This window comes from Phyllobates terribilis, unplaced genomic scaffold, assembly GCF_046119375.1.
Source record: "Phyllobates terribilis strain yellow unplaced genomic scaffold, ASM4611937v1 Scaffold_143__1_contigs__length_4665640, whole genome shotgun sequence".
NCBI lineage: Eukaryota > Metazoa > Chordata > Amphibia > Anura > Dendrobatidae > Phyllobates > Phyllobates terribilis.
In genome coordinates, this window is record NW_027362903.1 from 3354112 (window position 1) to 3375701 (window position 21590).

A 21590-nucleotide genomic window follows, 5' to 3' on the forward strand; every position below is an offset into this window, starting at 1 on the left:
GTTATATTCTTGTACATAGACGCAGTATATAGCAGTTATATTCTTGTACATAGGGGGCAGTATTATAGTAGCTATATTCTTGTACATAGGGACAGTATTATAGTAGTTATATTATTGTACATAGGGGCCAGTATTATAGTAGTTATATTCTTGTACATAGACGCAGTATATAGCAGTTATATTCTTGTACATAGGGGGCAGTATTATAGTAGTTATATTCTTGTACATAGGGACAGTATTATAGTAGTTATATCCTTGTACATAGGGGGCAGTATTATAGTAGTTATATTCTTGTACATAGGGGGCAGTATTATAGTAGTTATATTCTTGTACATAGGGGGCAGTATTATAGTAGTTATATTCTTGTACATAGGAGCAGTATTATAGTAGTTATATTCTTGTACATAGGGGCAGTATTATAGTAGTTATATTCTTGTACATAGAAGCAGTATTATAGTAGTTATATTCTTGTACATAGGGGGCAGTATTATAGTAGTTATATTCTTGTACATAGGAGCAGTATTATAGTAGTTATATTCTTGTACATAGACGCAGTATATAGCAGTTATATTCTTGTACATAGGGGGCAGTATTATAGTAGCTATATTCTTGTACATAGGGACAGTATTATAGTAGTTATATCCTTGTACATAGGGGGCAGTATTATAGTAGTTATATTCTTGTACATAGGGGGCAGTATTATAGTAGTTATATTCTTGTACATAGGGGGCAGTATTATAGTAGTTATATTCTTGTACATAGGAGCAGTATTATAGTAGTTATATTCTTGTACATAGGGGCAGTATTATAGTAGTTATATTCTTGTACATAGAAGCAGTATTATAGTAGTTATATTCTTGTACATAGGGGGCAGTAATATAGTAGTTATATTCTTGTACATAGGAGCAGTATTATAGTAGTTATATTCTTGTACATAGGGGGCAGTATTATAGTAGTTATATTCTTGTACATAGGAGCAGTATTATAGTAGTTATATTCTTGTACATAGGAGCAGTATTATAGTAGTTATATTCATGTACATAGAAGCAGTATTATAGTAGTTATATTCTTGTACATAGGGGGCAGTATTATAGTAGTTATATTCTTGTACATAGGGGCAGTATTATAGTAGTTATATCCTTGTACATAGGGGGCAGTATTATAGTAGTTATATTCTTGTACATATGGGTAGTATTATAGTAGTTATATTCTTGTACATAGGGGGCAGTATTATAGTAGTTATATTCTTGTACATAGTGGCAGTATTATAGCAGTTATATTCTTATACATAAGGGCCAGTATTATAGCAGTTATATTCTTGTACATAGGATCAGTATTATAGTAGTTATATTCTTGTACATGGGGGCAGTATTATAGTAGTTATATTCTTGTACATGGGGACAGTATTATAGTAGTTATATCTTTGTACATGGGGGGCAGTATTATAGTAGTTATATTCTTGTACGTAGGAGCAGTATTATAGTAGCTATATTCTTGTACATAGGGGACAGTATTATAGTAGTTATATTCTTGTACATAGGGGGCAGTATTATAGTAGTTCTATTCTTGTACATAGGGGGCAGTATTATAGTAGTTATATTCTTGTACATAGGAGCAGTATTATAGTAGTTATATTCTTGTACATAGGAGCAGTATTATAGTAGTTATATTCTTGTACATAGGGGGCAGTATTATAGTAGTTATATTCTTGTACATAGGAGCAGTATTATAGTAGTTATATTCTTGTACATAGGGGGCAGAATTATAGCAGTTATATTCTTGTACATAGGAGCAGTATTATAGTAGTTATATTCTTGTACATAGGAGCAGTATTATAGTAGTTATATTCTTGTACATAGAGGGCAGTATTATACTAGTTATATTCTTGTACATAGGAGCAGTATTATAGTATTTATATTCTTGTACATAGGGGGCAGTATTATAGTAGTTATATTCTAGTACAGGGGGACAGTATTATAGTAGTTATATTCTTGTACATAGGGGCAGTAATATAGTGGTTATATTCTTGTATATAGAAGCAGTATTATAGTAGTTATATTCTTGTACATAGGGGACAGTATTATAGTAGTTATATTCTTGTACATAGGATCAGTATTATAGTAGTTATATTCTTGTACATAGGGAGCAGTGTTATAGTAGTTATATTCTTGTACATAAGAGCAGTATTATAGTAGTTATATTCTTGTACATAAGAGGCAGTATTATAGTAGTTATATTCTTGTACATAGGAGCAGTATTATAGTAGTTATATTCTTGTACATAGGAGCAGTATTATAGTAGTTATATTCTTGTACATAGGAGCAGTATTATAGTAGTTATATTCTTGTACATAGGGGCATTATTATAGTAGTTATATTCTTGTACATAGGGAGCAGTATTATAGTAGTTATATTCTTGTACATAGGGGGCAGTATTATAGTAGTTATATTCTTGTACATACGAGCAGTATTATAGTAGTTATATTCTTGTACATAGGGAGCAGTATTATAGTAGTTATATTCTTGTACATAGGAGCAGTATTATAGTAGTTATATTCTTGTACATAGGAGCAGTATTATAGTAGTTATATTCTTGTACATAGGGGGCAGTATTATAGTAGTTATATTCTTGTACATAGGGGCAGTATTATAGTAGTTATATTCTTGTACATAGGAGCTGTATTATAGTAGTTATATTCTTGTACATAGGGACAGTATTATAGTAGTTATATTCTGGTATATAGGGAGCAGTATTATAGTAGTTATATTCTTGTACATAGGAGCAGTATTATAGTAGTTATATTCTGGTATATAGGGTGCAGTATTATAGTAGTTATATTCTTGTACATAGGAGCAGTATTATAGTAGTTATATTCTTGTACATAGGGGCAGTATTATAGTAGTTATATTCTGGTATATAGGGAGCAGTATTATAGTAGTTATATTCTTGTACTTAGGAGCAGTATTATAGTAGTTATATTCTTGTACATAGGGGCAGTATTATAGTAGTTATATTCTTGTACATAGGGGGCAGTATTATAGTAGTTATATTCTTGTACATAGGGGGCAGTATTATAGTAGTTATATTCTTGTACATAGGAGCAGTATTATAGTAGTTATATTCTTGTACATAGACGCAGTATATAGCAGTTATATTCTTGTACATAGGGGGCAGTATTATAGTAGTTATATTCTTGTACATAGGGACAGTATTATAGTAGTTATATCCTTGTACATAGGGAGCAGTATTATAGTAGTTATATTCTTGTACATAGGGGGCAGTATTATAGTAGTTATATTCTTGTACATAGGGGGCAGTATTATAGTAGTTATATTCTTGTACATAGGAGCAGTATTATAGTAGTTATATTCTTGTACATAGGGGCAGTATTATAGTAGTTATATTCTTGTACATAGAAGCAGTATTATAGTAGTTATATTCTTGTACATAGGGGGCAGTAATATAGTAGTTATATTCTTGTACATAGGAGCAGTATTATAGTAGTTATATTCTTGTACATAGGGGGCAGTATTATAGTAGTTATATTCTTGTACATAGGAGCAGTATTATAGTAGTTATATTCTTGTACATAGGAGCAGTATTATAGTAGTTATATTCATGTACATAGAAGCAGTATTATAGTAGTTATATTCTTGTACATAGGGGGCAGTATTATAGTAGTTATATTCTTGTACATAGGGGCAGTATTATAGTAGTTATATCCTTGTACATAGGGGGCAGTATTATAGTAGTTATATTCTTGTACATAGGGATAGTATTATAGTAGTTATATTCTTGTACATAGGGGGCAGTATTATAGTAGTTATATTCTTGTACATAGTGGCAGTATTATAGCAGTTATATTCTTATACATAAGGGCCAGTATTATAGCAGTTATATTCTTGTACATAGGATCAGTATTATAGTAGTTATATTCTTGTACATGGGGGCAGTATTATAGTAGTTATATTCTTGTACATGGGGACAGTATTACAGTAGTTATATCTTTGTACATGGGGGGCAGTATTATAGTAGTTATATTCTTGTACGTAGGAGCAGTATTATAGTAGCTGTATTCTTGTACATAGGGGACAGTATTATAGTAGTTATATTCTTGTACATAGGGGGCAGTATTATAGTAGTTATATTTTTGTACATAAAGGCAGTATTATAGTAGTTATATTCTTGTACATAGGGGGCAGTATTATAGTAGTTATATTCTTGTACATAGGGGGCAGTATTATAGTAGTTATATTCTTGTACATAGGAGCAGTATTATAGTAGTTATATTCTTGTACATAGGAGCAGTATTATAGTAGTTATATTCTTGTACATAGGGGGCAGTATTATAGTAGTTATATTCTTGTACATAGGAGCAGTATTATAGTAGTTATATTCTTGTACATAGGGGGCAGAATTATAGCAGTTATATTCTTGTACATAGGAGCAGTATTATAGTAGTTATATTCTTGTACATAGGAGCAGTATTATAGTAGTTATATTCTTGTACATAGAGGGCAGTATTATACTAGTTATATTCTTGTACATAGGAGCAGTATTATAGTAGTTATATTCTTGTACATAGGAGAAGTATTATAGTATTTATATTCTTGTACATAGGAGCAGTATTATAGTAGTTATATTCTTGTACATAGGGGCAGTATTATAGTAGTTATATTCTTGTACATAGAAGCAGTATTATAGTAGTTATATTCTTGTACATAGGGGGCAGTATTATAGTAGTTATATTCTTGTACATAGGAGCAGTATTATAGTAGTTATATTCTTGTACATAGACGCAGTATATAGCAGTTATATTCTTGTACATAGGGGGCAGTATTATAGTAGCTATATTCTTGTACATAGGGACAGTATTATAGTAGTTATATTATTGTACATAGGGGCCAGTATTATAGTAGTTATATTCTTGTACATAGACGCAGTATATAGCAGTTATATTCTTGTACATAGGGGGCAGTATTATAGTAGTTATATTCTTGTACATAGGGACAGTATTATAGTAGTTATATCCTTGTACATAGGGGGCAGTATTATAGTAGTTATATTCTTGTACATAGGGGGCAGTATTATAGTAGTTATATTCTTGTACATAGGGGGCAGTATTATAGTAGTTATATTCTTGTACATAGGAGCAGTATTATAGTAGTTATATTCTTGTACATAGGGGCAGTATTATAGTAGTTATATTCTTGTACATAGAAGCAGTATTATAGTAGTTATATTCTTGTACATAGGGGGCAGTATTATAGTAGTTATATCCTTGTACATAGGAGCAGTATTATAGTAGTTATATTCTTGTACATAGACGCAGTATATAGCAGTTATATTCTTGTACATAGGGGGCAGTATTATAGTAGCTATATTCTTGTACATAGGGACAGTATTATAGTAGTTATATCCTTGTACATAGGGGGCAGTATTATAGTAGTTATATTCTTGTACATAGGGGGCAGTATTATAGTAGTTATATTCTTGTACATAGGGGGCAGTATTATAGTAGTTATATTCTTGTACATAGGGGCAGTATTATAGTAGTTATATTCTTGTACATAGAAGCAGTATTATAGTAGTTATATTCTTGTACATAGGGGGCAGTAATATAGTAGTTATATTCTTGTACATAGGACCAGTATTATAGTAGTTATATTCTTGTACATAGGGGGCAGTATTATAGTAGTTATATTCTTGTACATAGGAGCAGTATTATAGTAGTTATATTCTTGTACATAGGAGCAGTATTATAGTAGTTATATTCATGTACATAGAAGCAGTATTATAGTAGTTATATTCTTGTACATAGGGGGCAGTATTATAGTAGTTATATTCTTGTACATAGGGGCAGTATTATAGTAGTTATATCCTTGTACATAGGGGGCAGTATTATAGTAGTTATATTCTTGTACATATGGGTAGTATTATAGTAGTTATATTCTTGTACATAGGGGGCAGTATTATAGTAGTTATATTCTTGTACATAGTGGCAGTATTATAGCAGTTATATTCTTATACATAAGGGCCAGTATTATAGCAGTTATATTCTTGTACATAGGATCAGTATTATAGTAGTTATATTCTTGTACATGGGGGCAGTATTATAGTAGTTATATTCTTGTACATGGGGACAGTATTATAGTAGTTATATCTTTGTACATGGGGGGCAGTATTATAGTAGTTATATTCTTGTACGTAGGAGCAGTATTATAGTAGCTATATTCTTGCACATAGGGGACAGTATTATAGTAGTTATATTCTTGTACATAGGGGGCAGTATTATAGTAGTTCTATTCTTGTACATAGGGGGCAGTATTATAGTAGTTATATTCTTGTACATAGGAGCAGTATTATAGTAGTTATATTCTTGTACATAGGAGCAGTATTATAGTAGTTATATTCTTGTACATAGGGGGCAGTATTATAGTAGTTATATTCTTGTACATAGGAGCAGTATTATAGTAGTTATATTCTTGTACATAGGGGGCAGAATTATAGCAGTTATATTCTTGTACATAGGAGCAGTATTATAGTAGTTATATTCTTGTACATAGGAGCAGTATTATAGTAGTTATATTCTTGTACATAGAGGGCAGTATTATACTAGTTATATTCTTGTACATAGGAGCAGTATTATATTAGTTATATTCTTGTACATAGGAGAAGTATTATAGTATTTATATTCTTGTACATAGGGGGCAGTATTATAGTAGTTATATTCTAGTACAGGGGGACAGTATTATAGTAGTTATATTCTTGTACATAGGGGCAGTAATATAGTGGTTATATTCTTGTATATAGAAGCAGTATTATAGTAGTTATATTCTTGTACATAGGGGACAGTATTATAGTAGTTATATTCTTGTACATAGGATCAGTATTATAGTAGTTATATTCTTGTACATAGGGAGCAGTGTTATAGTAGTTATATTCTTGTACATAAGAGCAGTATTATAGTAGTTATATTCTTGTACATAAGAGGCAGTATTATAGTAGTTATATTCTTGTACATAGGAGCAGTATTATAGTAGTTATATTCTTGTACATAGGAGCAGTATTATAGTAGTTATATTCTTGTACATAGGAGCAGTATTATAGTAGTTATATTCTTGTACATAGGGGCATTATTATAGTAGTTATATTCTTGTACATAGGGAGCAGTATTATAGTAGTTATATTCTTGTACATAGGGGGCAGTATTATAGTAGTTATATTCTTGTACATACGAGCAGTATTATAGTAGTTATATTCTTGTACATAGGGAGCAGTATTATAGTAGTTATATTCTTGTACATAGGAGCAGTATTATAGTAGTTATATTCTTGTACATAGGAGCAGTATTATAGTAGTTATATTCTTGTACATAGGGGGCAGTATTATAGTAGTTATATTCTTGTACATAGGGGCAGTATTATAGTAGTTATATTCTTGTACATAGGAGCTGTATTATAGTAGTTATATTCTTGTACATAGGGACAGTATTATAGTAGTTATATTCTGGTATATAGGGAGCAGTATTATAGTAGTTATATTCTTGTACATAGGAGCAGTATTATAGTAGTTATATTCTGGTATATAGGGTGCAGTATTATAGTAGTTATATTCTTGTACATAGGAGCAGTATTATAGTAGTTATATTCTTGTACATAGGGGCAGTATTATAGTAGTTATATTCTGGTATATAGGGAGCAGTATTATAGTAGTTATATTCTTGTACTTAGGAGCAGTATTATAGTAGTTATATTCTTGTACATAGGGGCAGTATTATAGTAGTTATATTCTTGTACATAGGGGGCAGTATTATAGTAGTTATATTCTTGTACATAGGGGGCAGTATTATAGTAGTTATATTCTTGTACATAGGAGCAGTATTATAGTAGTTATATTCTTGTACATAGACGCAGTATATAGCAGTTATATTCTTGTACATAGGGGGCAGTATTATAGTAGTTATATTCTTGTACATAGGGACAGTATTATAGTAGTTATATCCTTGTACATAGGGAGCAGTATTATAGTAGTTATATTCTTGTACATAGGGGGCAGTATTATAGTAGTTATATTCTTGTACATAGGGGGCAGTATTATAGTAGTTATATTCTTGTACATAGGAGCAGTATTATAGTAGTTATATTCTTGTACATAGGGGCAGTATTATAGTAGTTATATTCTTGTACATAGAAGCAGTATTATAGTAGTTATATTCTTGTACATAGGGGGCAGTAATATAGTAGTTATATTCTTGTACATAGGAGCAGTATTATAGTAGTTATATTCTTGTACATAGGGGGCAGTATTATAGTAGTTATATTCTTGTACATAGGAGCAGTATTATAGTAGTTATATTCTTGTACATAGGAGCAGTATTATAGTAGTTATATTCATGTACATAGAAGCAGTATTATAGTAGTTATATTCTTGTACATAGGGGGCAGTATTATAGTAGTTATATTCTTGTACATAGGGGCAGTATTATAGTAGTTATATCCTTGTACATAGGGGGCAGTATTATAGTAGTTATATTCTTGTACATAGGGGTAGTATTATAGTAGTTATATTCTTGTACATAGGGGGCAGTATTATAGTAGTTATATTCTTGTACATAGTGGCAGTATTATAGCAGTTATATTCTTATACATAAGGGCCAGTATTATAGCAGTTATATTCTTGTACATAGGATCAGTATTATAGTAGTTATATTCTTGTACATGGGGGCAGTATTATAGTAGTTATATTCTTGTACATGGGGACAGTATTATAGTAGTTATATCTTTGTACATGGGGGGCAGTATTATAGTAGTTATATTCTTGTACGTAGGAGCAGTATTATAGTAGCTGTATTCTTGTACATAGGGGACAGTATTATAGTAGTTATATTCTTGTACATAGGGGGCAGTATTATAGTAGTTATATTTTTGTACATAAAGGCAGTATTATAGTAGTTATATTCTTGTACATAGGGGGCAGTATTATAGTAGTTATATTCTTGTACATAGGGGGCAGTATTATAGTAGTTATATTCTTGTACATAGGAGCAGTATTATAGTAGTTATATTCTTGTACATAGGAGCAGTATTATAGTAGTTATATTCTTGTACATAGGGGGCAGTATTATAGTAGTTATATTCTTGTACATAGGAGCAGTATTATAGTAGTTATATTCTTGTACATAGGGGGCAGAATTATAGCAGTTATATTCTTGTACATAGGAGCAGTATTATAGTAGTTATATTCTTGTACATAGGAGCAGTATTATAGTAGTTATATTCTTGTACATAGAGGGCAGTATTATACTAGTTATATTCTTGTACATAGGAGCAGTATTATAGTAGTTATATTCTTGTACATAGGAGAAGTATTATAGTATTTATATTCTTGTACATAGGGGGCAGTATTATAGTAGTTATATTCTAGTACAGGGGGACAGTATTATAGTAGTTATATTCTTGTACATAGGGGCAGTAATATAGTAGTTATATTCTTGTATATAGAAGCAGTATTATAGTAGTTATATTCTTGTACATAGGGGGCAGTATTATAGTAGTTATATTCTTGTATATAGAAGCAGTATTATAGTAGTTATATTCTTGTACATAGGGGACAGTATTATAGTAGTTATATTCTTGTACATAGGATCAGTATTATAGTAGTTATATTCTTGTACATAGGGAGCAGTGTTATAGTAGTTATATTCTTGTACATAAGAGCAGTATTATAGTAGTTATATTCTTGTACATAGGAGCAGTATTATAGTAGTTATATTCTTGTACATAGGAGCAGTATTATAGTAGTTATATTCTTGTACATAGGGGCAGTATTATAGTAGTTATATTCTTGTACATAGGGAGCAGTATTATAGTAGTTATATTCTTGTACATAGGGGGCAGTATTATAGTAGTTATATTCTTGTACATAGGAGCAGTATTATAGTAGTTATATTCTTGTACATAGGGAGCAGTATTATAGTAGTTATATTCTTGTACATAGGAGCAGTATTATAGTAGTTATATTCTTGTACATAGGAGCAGTATTATAGTAGTTATATTCTTGTACATAGGGGGCAGTATTATAGTAGTTATATTCTGGTATATAGGGTGCAGTATTATAGTAGTTATATTCTTGTACATAGGAGCAGTATTATAGTAGTTATATTCTTGTACATAGGGGCAGTATTATAGTAGTTATATTCTGGTATATAGGGAGCAGTATTATAGTAGTTATATTCTTGTACTTAGGAGCAGTATTATAGTAGTTATATTCTTGTACATAGGGGCAGTATTATAGTAGTTATATTCTTGTACATAGGGGGCAGTATTATAGTAGTTATATTCTTGTACATAGTGGCAGTATTATAGTAGTTATATTCTTGTACATAGGAGCAGTATTATAGTAGTTATATTCTTGTACATAGGGACAGTATTATAGTAGTTATATTCTTGTACATAGGGGCAAGTATTATAGTAGTTATATTCTTGTACATGGGGGCAGTATTATAGTAGTTATATTATTGTACATAGAGGCCAGTATTATAGTAGTTATATTCTTGTACATAGACGCAGTATATAGCAGTTATATTCTTGTACATAGGGGGCAGTATTATAGTAGTTATATTCTTGTACATGGGGACAGTATTATAGTAGTTATATCCTTGTACATAGGGGGCAGTATTATAGTAGTTATATTCTTGTACATAGGGGGCAGTATTATAGTAGTTATATTCTTGTACATAGGGGGCAGTATTATAGTAGTTATATTCTTGTACATAGGAGCAGTATTATAGTAGTTATATTCTTGTACATAGGGGCAGTATTATAGTAGTTATATTCTTGTACATAGAAGCAGTATTATAGTAGTTATATTCTTGTACATAGGGGGCAGTATTATAGTAGTTATATTCTTGTACATAGGAGCAGTATTATAGTAGTTATATTCTTGTACATAGGAGCAGTATTATAGTAGTTATATTCTTGTACATAGGGGCAGTATTATAGTAGTTATATTCTTGTACATAGGGGCAGTATTATAGTAGTTATATTCTTGTACATAGGAGCAGTATTATAGTAGTTATATTCTTGTACATAGGAGCAGTATTATAGTAGTTATATTCTTGTACATAGGGGGCAGTATTATAGTAGTTATATTCTTGTACATAGGGGCAGTATTATAGTAGTTATATTCTTGTACATAGGGGGCAGTATTATAGTAGTTATATTCTTGTACATAGGGGGCAGTATTATAGTAGTTATATTCTTGTACATAGGGGCAGTATTATAGCAGTTATATTCTTGTACATAGGGGCAGTATTATAGTAGTTATATTCTTGTACATAGGGGCCAGTATTATAGTTGTTATATTCTTGTACATTGGGGCAGTATTATAGTAGTTATATTATTGTACATAGGGGCCAGTATTATAGTAGTTATATTCTTGTACATAGGCGCAGTATATAGCAGTTATATTCTTGTACATAGGGGGCATTATTATAGTAGTCATATTCTTGTACATAGGGGGCAGTATTATAGTAGTTATATTCTTGTACATAGTGGCAGTATTATAGCAGTTATATTCTTGTACATAGGGGCCAGTATTATAGCAGTTATATTCTTGTACATAGGAGCAGTATTATAGTAGTTATATTCTTGTACATGGGGACAGTATTATAGTAGTTATATCCTTGTACATAGGGGGCAGTATTATAGTAGTTATATTCTTGTTCATAGGGGGCAGTATTATAGTAGTTATATTCTTGTACATAGGGAGTAGTATTATAGTAGTTATATTCTTGTACATGGGGGCAGTATTATAGTAGTTATATTTTTGTACATGGGGACAGTATTATAGTAGTTATATTCTTGTACGTAGGAGCAGTATTATAGTAGCTATATTCTTCTACATAGGGGACAGTATTATAGTAGTTATATTCTTGTACATAGGGGGCAGTATTATAGTAGTTATATTTTTGTACATAGAGGCAGTATTATAGTAGTTATGTTATTGTACATAGGGGGCAGTATTATAGTAGTTATATTCTTGTACATAGGGGCAGTATTATAGTAGTTATATTCTTGTACATAGTGGCAGTATTATAGTAGTTATATTCTTGTACATAGGGGCCAGTATTATAGTAATTATATTCTTGTACATGGGGGCAGTATTATAGTAGTTATATTATTGTACATAGGGGCCAGTATTATAGTAGTTATATTCTTGTACATAGGCGCAGTATATAGCAGTTATATTCTTGTACATAGGGGGCAGTATTATAGTAGTTATATTCTTGTACATAGGGGGCAGTATTATAGTAGTTATATTCTTGTACATAGTGGCAGTATTATAGCAGTTATATTCTTGTACATAGGGGCCAGTATTATAGCAGTTATATTCTTGTACATAGGAGCAGTATTATAGTAGTTATATTCTTGTACATGGAGACAGTATTATAGTAGTTATATCCTTGTACATAGGGGGCAGTATTATACTAGTTATATTCTTGTACATAGGGGGCAGTATTATAGTAGTTATATTCTTGTACATGGGAGCAGTATTATAGTAGTTATATTCTCGTACATAGGGGCAGTATTATAGTAGTTATATTCTTGTACATGGGGGCAGTATTATAGTAGTTATATTCTTGTACATGGGGACAGTATTATAGTAGTTATATCTTTGTACATAGGGGGCAGTATTATAGTAGTTATATTCTTGTACGTAGGAGCAGTATTATAGTAGCTATATTCTTGTACATAGGGGACAGTATTATAGTAGTTATATTCTTGTACATAGGGGGCAGTATTATAGTAGTTATATTCTTGTACATAGGGGGCAGTATTATAGTAGTTATACTCTTGTACATAGGAGCAGTGTTATAGTAGTTATATTCTTGTACATAGGAGCAGTATTATAGTAGTTATATTCTTGTACATAGGGGGCAGTATTATAGTAGTTATATTCTTGTACAGGGGGACAGTGTTATAGTAGTTATATTCTTGTACATAGGAGCAGTATTATAGTAGTTATATTCTTGTACATAGTAGCAGTATTATAGTAGTTATATTCTTGTACATAGGGCGCAGTATTATAGTAGTTATATTCTTGTACATAGGGGGCAGTATTATAGTAGTTATACTCTTGTACATAGGAGCAGTATTATAGTAGTTCTATTCTTGTACATAGGAGCAGTATTATAGTAGTTCTATTCTTGTACATAGGGGGCAGTATTATAGTAGTTATTCTCTTGTACATAGGAGCAGTGTTATAGTAGTTATATTCTTGTACATAGGAGCAGTATTATAGTAGTTATATTCTTGTACATAGGGGGCAGTATTATAGTAGTTATATTCTTGTACAGGGGGACAGTGTTATAGTAGTTTTATTCTTGTACATAGGAGCAGTATTATAGTAGTTATATTCTTGTACATAGTAGCAGTATTATAGTAGTTATATTCTTGTACATAGGGAGCATTATAGTAGTTATATTCTTGTACATAGGAGCAGTATTATAGTAGTTATATTCTAGTACATAGGGGGCAGTATTATAGTGGTTATATTCTTGTATATAGAAGCAGTATTATAGTAGTTATATTCTTGTACATAGGATCAGTATTATAGTAGTTATATTCTTGAACATAGGGAGCAGTATTATAGTAGTTATATTCTTGTACATAAGAGCAGTATTATAGTAGTTATATTCTTGTACATAAGAGGCAGTATTATAGTAGTTATATTCTTGTGCATAGGAGCAGTATTATAGTAGTTATATTCTTGTACATAGGAGCAGTATTATAGTAGTTATATTCTTGTACATAGGAGCAGTATTATAGTAGTTATATTCTTGTGCATAGGAGCAGTATTTTAGTAGTTATATTCTTGTACATAGGAGCAGTATTATAGCAGTTGTATTCTTGTACATAGGGAGCAGTATTATAGTAGTTATATTCTTGTACTTAGGAGCAGTATTATAGTAGTTATATTCTTGTACATAGGAGCAGTATTATAGTAGTTATATTCTTGTACATAGGAGCAGTATTATAGCAGTTGTATTCTTGTACATAGGGAGCAGTATTATAGTAGTTATATTCTTGTACATAGGAGCAGTATTATAGTAGTTATATTCTTGTACATAGGGGCAGTATTATAGTAGTTATATTCTTGTACATAGGGAGCAGTATTATAGTAGTTATATTCTTGTACATAGGGGGCAGTATTATAGTAGTTATATTCTTGTACATAGGAGCAGTATTATAGTAGTTATATTCTTGTACATAGGGGGCAGTATTATAGTAGTTATATTCTTGTACATAGGAGCAGTATTATAGTAGTTATATTCTTGTACATAGGGGGCAGTATTATAATAGTTATATTCTTGTACATAGGGGCAGTATTATAGTAGTTATATTCTTGTACATAGGAGCAGTATTATAGTAGTTATATTCTTGTACATAGGAGCAGTATTATAGTAGTTATATTCTTGTACATAGGGGGCAGTATTATAGTAATTATATTCTTGTATATAGGAGCAGTATTATAGTAGTTATATTCTTGTATATAGGAGCAGTATTATAGTAGTTATATTCTTGTACATAGGGGCAGTATTATAGTAGTTATATTCTTGTACATAGATGCAGTATTATAGTAGTTATATTCTTGTACATAGGAGCAGTATTATAGTAGTTATATTCTTGTAGAATCATAGAATCATAGAATCATAGAATGGTAGAGTTGGAAGGGACCTCCTGGGTCATCTGGTCCAACCCCCTGCTCAAAGCAGGATTCACTAAATCATGTCAGACAGATGTCTGTCCAGCCTCTGTTTGAAGACGTCCATTGAAGGGGAACTCACCACCTCTCGTGGCAGCCTGTTCCACTCATTAATCACCCTAACTGTCAAAAAGTTTTTTCTAATATCTAATCTGTGTCTCCTCCCATTTAGTTTCATCCCATTGCTTCTAGTCTTTCCTTGTGCAAATGAGAATAAAGATGATCCTTCTACAATGTGACAGCCCTTGACATATTTGTAGACAGCTATTAAGTCTCCTCTCAGTCTTCTTTTTTGCAAGCTAAACATTCCCAAATCCTGCAACCGTTCCTCATAGGACATGGTTTGCAGACCAGTCACCATTCTGGTCGCTCTTCTCTGAACTTGCTCCAGTTTGTCTATGTCTTTTTTAAAATGTGGTGCCCAAAACTGTACACAGTATCCAGATGAGGTCTGACCAAAGAGGAGTAAAGACCGATAATGACTTCACGTGATCTAGACTGTATGCTTCTGTTAATACATCCCAAAATTGTATTTGCCTTTTTTGCTGCTGCATCACACTGTTGACTCATGTTCAGTCTATGATCTATTAGTATACCTAAGTCTTTTTCACATGTACTGTTGCTTAGCTCTATTCCTCCCATTCTGTATATGCTTTTTTCATTTTTATTGCCCAGATGTAGTACTTTGCATTTTTCCCTGTTAAAAACCATTCTGTTGGTTGCTGCCCACTGCTCCAGTTTATTTAGGTCTTTTTGAATCCTCTCTCTCTCTTCTCTAGTATTAGCTATCCCTCCTAGCTTTGTGTCATCAGCAAATTTAATCAGTTTACCCTCAATTCCTTCATCTAAATCATTGATAAAGATGTTGAACAATACAGGTCCCAGGACGGAGCCCTGTGGTACCCCACTTGAGACATTCATCCAGCTGGATGTGAAGCCATTTACAACCACCCTTTGAGTCCGATCACTAAGCCAGTTATGAATCCACCTAACAGTTGCCTGGTCCATTGCATACTTGGTCATTTTTTCAATAAGGATGGTGTGAGATACTTTGTCAAATGCTTTGCTGAAGTCAAGATATACTATATCTACAGCATTTCCCTGATCCACCCAGTCAGTGATTCTGTCATAGAAGGAAATTAAGTTAGTCTGACATGACTTGTTAGTTACAAACCCATGCTGACTCTGGTTAATCACTTCATTCTTATCCATGTACTTACATACATAGATGCAGTATTATAGTAGTTATATTCTTGTACATAGGAGCAGTATTATAGTAGTTATATTCTTGTACATAGGAGCAGTATTATAGTAGTTATATTCTTGTACATAGGGGCAGTATTATAGTAGTTATATTCTGGTATATAGGGAGCAGTATTATAGTAGTTATATTCTTGTACATAGGAGCAGTATTTTAGTAGTTATATTCTTGTACATAGGGGCAGTATTATAGTAGTTATATTCTTGTACATAGGGGGCAGTATTATAGTAGTTATATTCTTGTACATAGGGGCAGTATTATAGTAGTTATATTCTTGTAGATAGGAGCAGTATTATAGTAGTTATATTCTTGTACATAGGGGCAGTATTATAGTAGTTATATTCTTGTACATAGGGGGCAGTATTATAGTAGTTATATTCTTGTACATATGGAGCAGTATTATAGTAGTTATATTCTTGTACATTGAGGCAGTATTATAGTAGTGTTATTCTAGTACATAGAAGAAGTATTATAGTAGTTATATTCTTGTACATAGGGGCAGTATTATAGTAGTTATATTCTTGTACATAGGAGCAGTATTATGGTAGTTATATTCTTGTACATAGGTGCAGTATTATAGTAGTTATATTCTTGTACATAGCGGGCAGTATTATAGTAGTTATATTCTTGTACATAGGAGCAGTATTATTGTAGTTATATTCTTGTACGTAGGTGCAGTATTATACTAGTTATATTCTTGTACATAGGGGGCAGTATTATAGTAGTTATATTCTTTTACATAGGTGCAGTATTATAGTAGTTATATTCTTGTACATAGGTGCAGTATTATAGTAGTTATATTCTTGTACATAGCGGGCAGTATTATAGTAGTTATATTCTTGTACATAGGTGCAGTATTATAGTAGTTATATTCTTGTACATAGCGGGCAGTATTATAGTAGTTATATTCTTGTACATAGGAGCAGTATTATGGTAGTTATATTCTTGTACATAGGTGCAGTATCATAGTAGTTATATTCTTGTACATAGCGGGCAGTATTATAGTAGTTATATTCTTGTACATAGGAGCAGTATTATTGTAGTTATATTCTTGTACATAGGTGCAGTATTATACTAGTTATATTCTTGTACATAGGGGGCAGTATTATAGTAGTTATATTCTTGTACATAGGTGCAGTATTATAGTAGTTATATTCTTGCACATAGCGGGCAGTATTATAGTAGTTATATTCTTGTACATAGGAGCAGTATTATGGTAGTTATATTCTTGCACATAGCGGGCAGTATTATAGTAGTTATATTCTTGTACATAGCGGGCAGTATTATGGTAGTTATATTCTTGTACATAGGTGCAGTATTATAGTAGTTATATTCTTGTACATAGCGGGCAGTATTATAGTAGTTATATTCTTGTACATAGGAGCAGTATTATAGTAGTTATATTCTTGTACATAGGGGGCAGTATTATAGTAGTTATATTCTTGTACATAGGTGCAGTATTATAGTAGTTATATTCTTGTACATAGGGGCAGTATTATAGTAGTTATATTCTTGTACATAGGGGCAGTATTATAGTAGTTATATTCTTGTACATAGGGGCAGTATTATAGTAGTTATATTCTTGTACACAGGGGCTGTATTATAGTAGTTATATTCTTGTACATAGGATCAGTATTATAGTAGTTATATTCTTGTACATAGGTGCAGTATTATAGTAGTTATATTCTTGTACATAGCGGGCAGTATTATAGTAGTTATATTCTTGTACATAGGAGCAGTATTATAGTAGTTATATTCTTGTACATAGGGGGCAGTATTATAGTAGTTATATTCTTGTACATAGGTGCAGTATTATAGTAGTTATATTCTTGTACATAGGGGCAGTATTATAGTAGTTATATTCTTGTACATAGGGGCAGTATTATGGTAGTTATATTCTTGTACATTGAGGCAGTATTATAGTAGTTATATTCTTGTACATAGGGGGCAGTATTATAGTAGTTATATTCTTGTACATAGGGGCTGTATTATAGTAGTTATATTCTTGTACATTGAGGCAGTATTATAGTAGTTATATTCTTGTACATAGGGGCAGTATTATAGTAGTTATATTCTTGTACACAGGGAGCAGTATTATAGTAGTCATATTCTTATATATAGTGAGCAGTATTATAGTAGGTATATTCTTGTACATAGGGGGCAGTATTATAGTAGTTATATTCCTGTACATAGGGGGCAGTATTATAGTAGTTATATTCTTGCACATAGGAGCAGTATTATAATAGTTATATTCTTGTACATAGGAGCAGTATTATAGTAGTCATATTCTTGTATATAGTGAGCAGTATTATAGTAGGTATATTCTTGTACATAGGGGGCAGTATTATAGTAGTTATATTCCTGTACATAGGGGGCAGTATTATAGTAGTTATATTCTTGTACATAGGGGCAGTATTATAGTAGTTATTTTCTTGTACATAGGAGCAGTATTATAGTAGTTATATTCTTGTACATAGGGAGCAGTATTATAGTAGTTATATTCTTGTACATAGGGGGCAGTATGATAGTAGTTATATTCTTGTACATAGGGGCAGTATTATAGTAGTTATATTCTTGTACATAGGGGGCAGTATGATAGTAGTTATATTCTTGTACATAGGAGCAGTATTATAGTAGTTATATTCTTGTACATAGGGGGCAGTATTATAGTAGTTATATTCTTGTACATAGGGGACAGTATTATAGTAGTTATATTCTTGTACATAGGGGGCAGTATTATAGTAGTTATATTCTTGTACATAGGGGGCAGTATTATAGTAGTTATATTCTTGTACATAGGATCAGTATTATAATAGTTATATTCTTGTACATAGGATCAGTATTATAGTAGTTATATTCTTGTACATAGGAGCAGTACTATAGTAGTTATATTCTTGTACATAGGGGTAGTATTATAGTAGTTATATTCTTGTACATAGGAGCAGTATTATAGTAGTTATATTCTTGTACATAGGAGCAGTATTATAGTAGTTATATTCTTGTACATAGGAGCAGTATTATAGTAGTTATATTCTTGTACATAGGAGCAGTATTATAGTAGTTATATTCTTGTACATAGGAGCAGTATTATAGTAGTTATATTCTTGTACATAGGAGCAGTATTATAGTAGTTATATTCTTGTACATAGGGGGCAGTATTATAGTAGTTATATTCTTGTACATAGGGGCAGTATTATAGTAGTTATATTCTTGTACATAGGAGCAGTATTATAGTAGTTATATTCTTGTACATAGGAGCAGTATTATAGTAGTTATATTCTTGTACATAGGAGCAGTATTATAGTAGTTATATTCTTGTACATAGGAGCAGTATTATAGTAGTTATATTCTTGTACATAGGGGGCAGTATTATAGTAGTTATATTCTTGTACATAGGGGGCAGTATTATAGTAGTTATATTCTTGTACATAGGGGGCAGTATTATAGTAGTTATATTCTTGTACATAGGAGCAGTATTATAGTAGTTATATTCTTGTACATAGGATCAGTATTATAATAGTTATATTCTTGTACATAGGATCAGTATTATAGTAGTTATATTCTTGTACATAGGAGCAGTACTATAGTAGTTATATTCTTGTACATAGAGGTAGTATTATAGTAGTTATAGTCTTGTACATAGGAGCAGTATTCTAGTAGTTATATTCTTGTACATAGGAGCAGTATTATAGTAGTTATATTCTTGTACATAGGGGCAGTATTATAGTAGTTATATTCTTGTACATAGGAGCAGTATTATAGTAGTTACATTCTTGCACATAGGGGCAGCATTATAGTAATTATATTCTTGTACATAGGGGGCAGTATTATAGTAGTTATATTCTTGTACATAGGAGCAGTATTATAGTAGTTACATTCTTGTACATAGGGGCAGCATTATAGTAGTTATATTCTTGTACATAGGGGCAGCATTATAGTAGTTATATTCTTGTACATAGGAGCAGTATTATAGTAGTTATATTCTTGTACATAGGGGGCAGTATTATAGTAGTTATATTCTTGTACATAGGAGCAGTATTATAGTAGTTATATTCTTGTACATAGGAGCAGTATTATAGTAGTTATATTCTTGTACATAGGGGGCAGTATTATAGTAGTTATATTCTTGTACATAGGGGGCAGTATTATAGTAGTTATATTCTTGTACATAGGGGGCAGTATTATAGTAGTTATATTCTTGTACATAGGAGCAGTATTATAGTAGTTATATTCTTGTACATAGGGGGCAGTATTATAGTAGTTATATTCTTGTACATAGGAGCAGTATTATAGTAGTTATATTCTTGTACATAGGAGCAGTATTATAGTAGATATATTCTTGTACATAGGGGGCAGTATTATAGTAGTTATATTCTTGTACATAGGGGGCAGTATTATAGTAGTTATATTCTTGTACATAGGAGCAGTATTATAGTAGTTATATTCTTGTACATAGGGGGCAGTATTATAGTAGTTATATTCTTGTACATAGGAGCAGTATTATAGTAGTTATATTCTTGTACATAGGAGCAGTATTATAGTAGTTATATTCTTGTACATAGGGGGCAGTATTATAGTAGTTATATTCTTGTACATAGGAGCAGTATTATAGTAGTTATATTCTTGTACATAGGAGCAGTATTATAGTAGTTATATTCTTGTACATAGGGGGCAGTATTATAGTAGTTACAACTCTAAGTAGTTCATCTCTCTCATTTCCAGGCTGGCGGAGAGGCAATGCTGTATTTCTTACATTAAGGATAACACTTGTATTTCCGGGATGATTGCAGCTAAAGAGCATGGAGTTTGTCTTCAGACAGAGAACGATCTCTGTGAACGGTCGCACTTCAAGGTGAGTTACACTTTAATGTGAATGGGGGCGTCGGACAACTGATCATCAGGGGAGATGTCGATCGGGCATGTCTGATTTTGGACTGCCAGTCGTTTTGTTCTCCTGGGATAAAGTGGTCGGCTGACATGTTTGTCTGTTGTTTTCTTATACAGAACACAGGAGCGCTCGATGGACGGACATGTAAAGGTCCTTTCACACTGCGTTCTGCCACACGATCGAGGGTCCCAACAGGGCTTAGGTCCGAATCCCCCACAAAACGAGATATGGGCGTGTGCACCGACGAGGCCATAGACTATAACGGTGCTGACAGAGTGAACGTGAGCATCATTTTCCCGTGTATTCGCCTACTGGAGATCATTACGCCGTCTACCATTTACGAGCGTCTGCCTCCAGTAGGCATACAAGCCTCTGTCAGCACCATTATAGTCTATGGCCCCGTCGGCACGTACGTCCAAATCTCATTTCACTGGGGGGTTGGAACGTAAACCCTAACGGGACCAACGATCGGGTGCCAGAACGCAGTGTGAACGAGCCCTAATGTGTATGGCGGCTTTACTTTTAGTTCAGGCTGTTTTGCAGCAATCGAGATCATCCCTTGTAGACCGTGAGCCCTCGCGGGCAGGGTCCTCGCTCCCCCCTGGACCAGTTTGTGACTTCTATAAGATTATTGTACTTGTTTTTATTACGTATACCCCACTCACATGTAAA

The 21590-nt window shown here is 32.2% G+C and overlaps 1 protein-coding gene across 2 annotated transcripts in view; it reads left to right on the top strand.

Annotated features, from left to right (window-relative positions):
- The window catches only part of FBLN2 (fibulin 2), a 194078-nt gene that overhangs the window by 153513 nt on the left and 18975 nt on the right, over positions 1–21590 (top strand). For both annotated transcript variants that reach the window (XM_073664263.1, XM_073664262.1), the window contains exon 4: positions 20753–20882. In XM_073664263.1, the coding sequence (XP_073520364.1) occupies positions 20753–20882 (130 nt within the window). The remainder of the gene's footprint in view (positions 1–20752; positions 20883–21590) is intronic.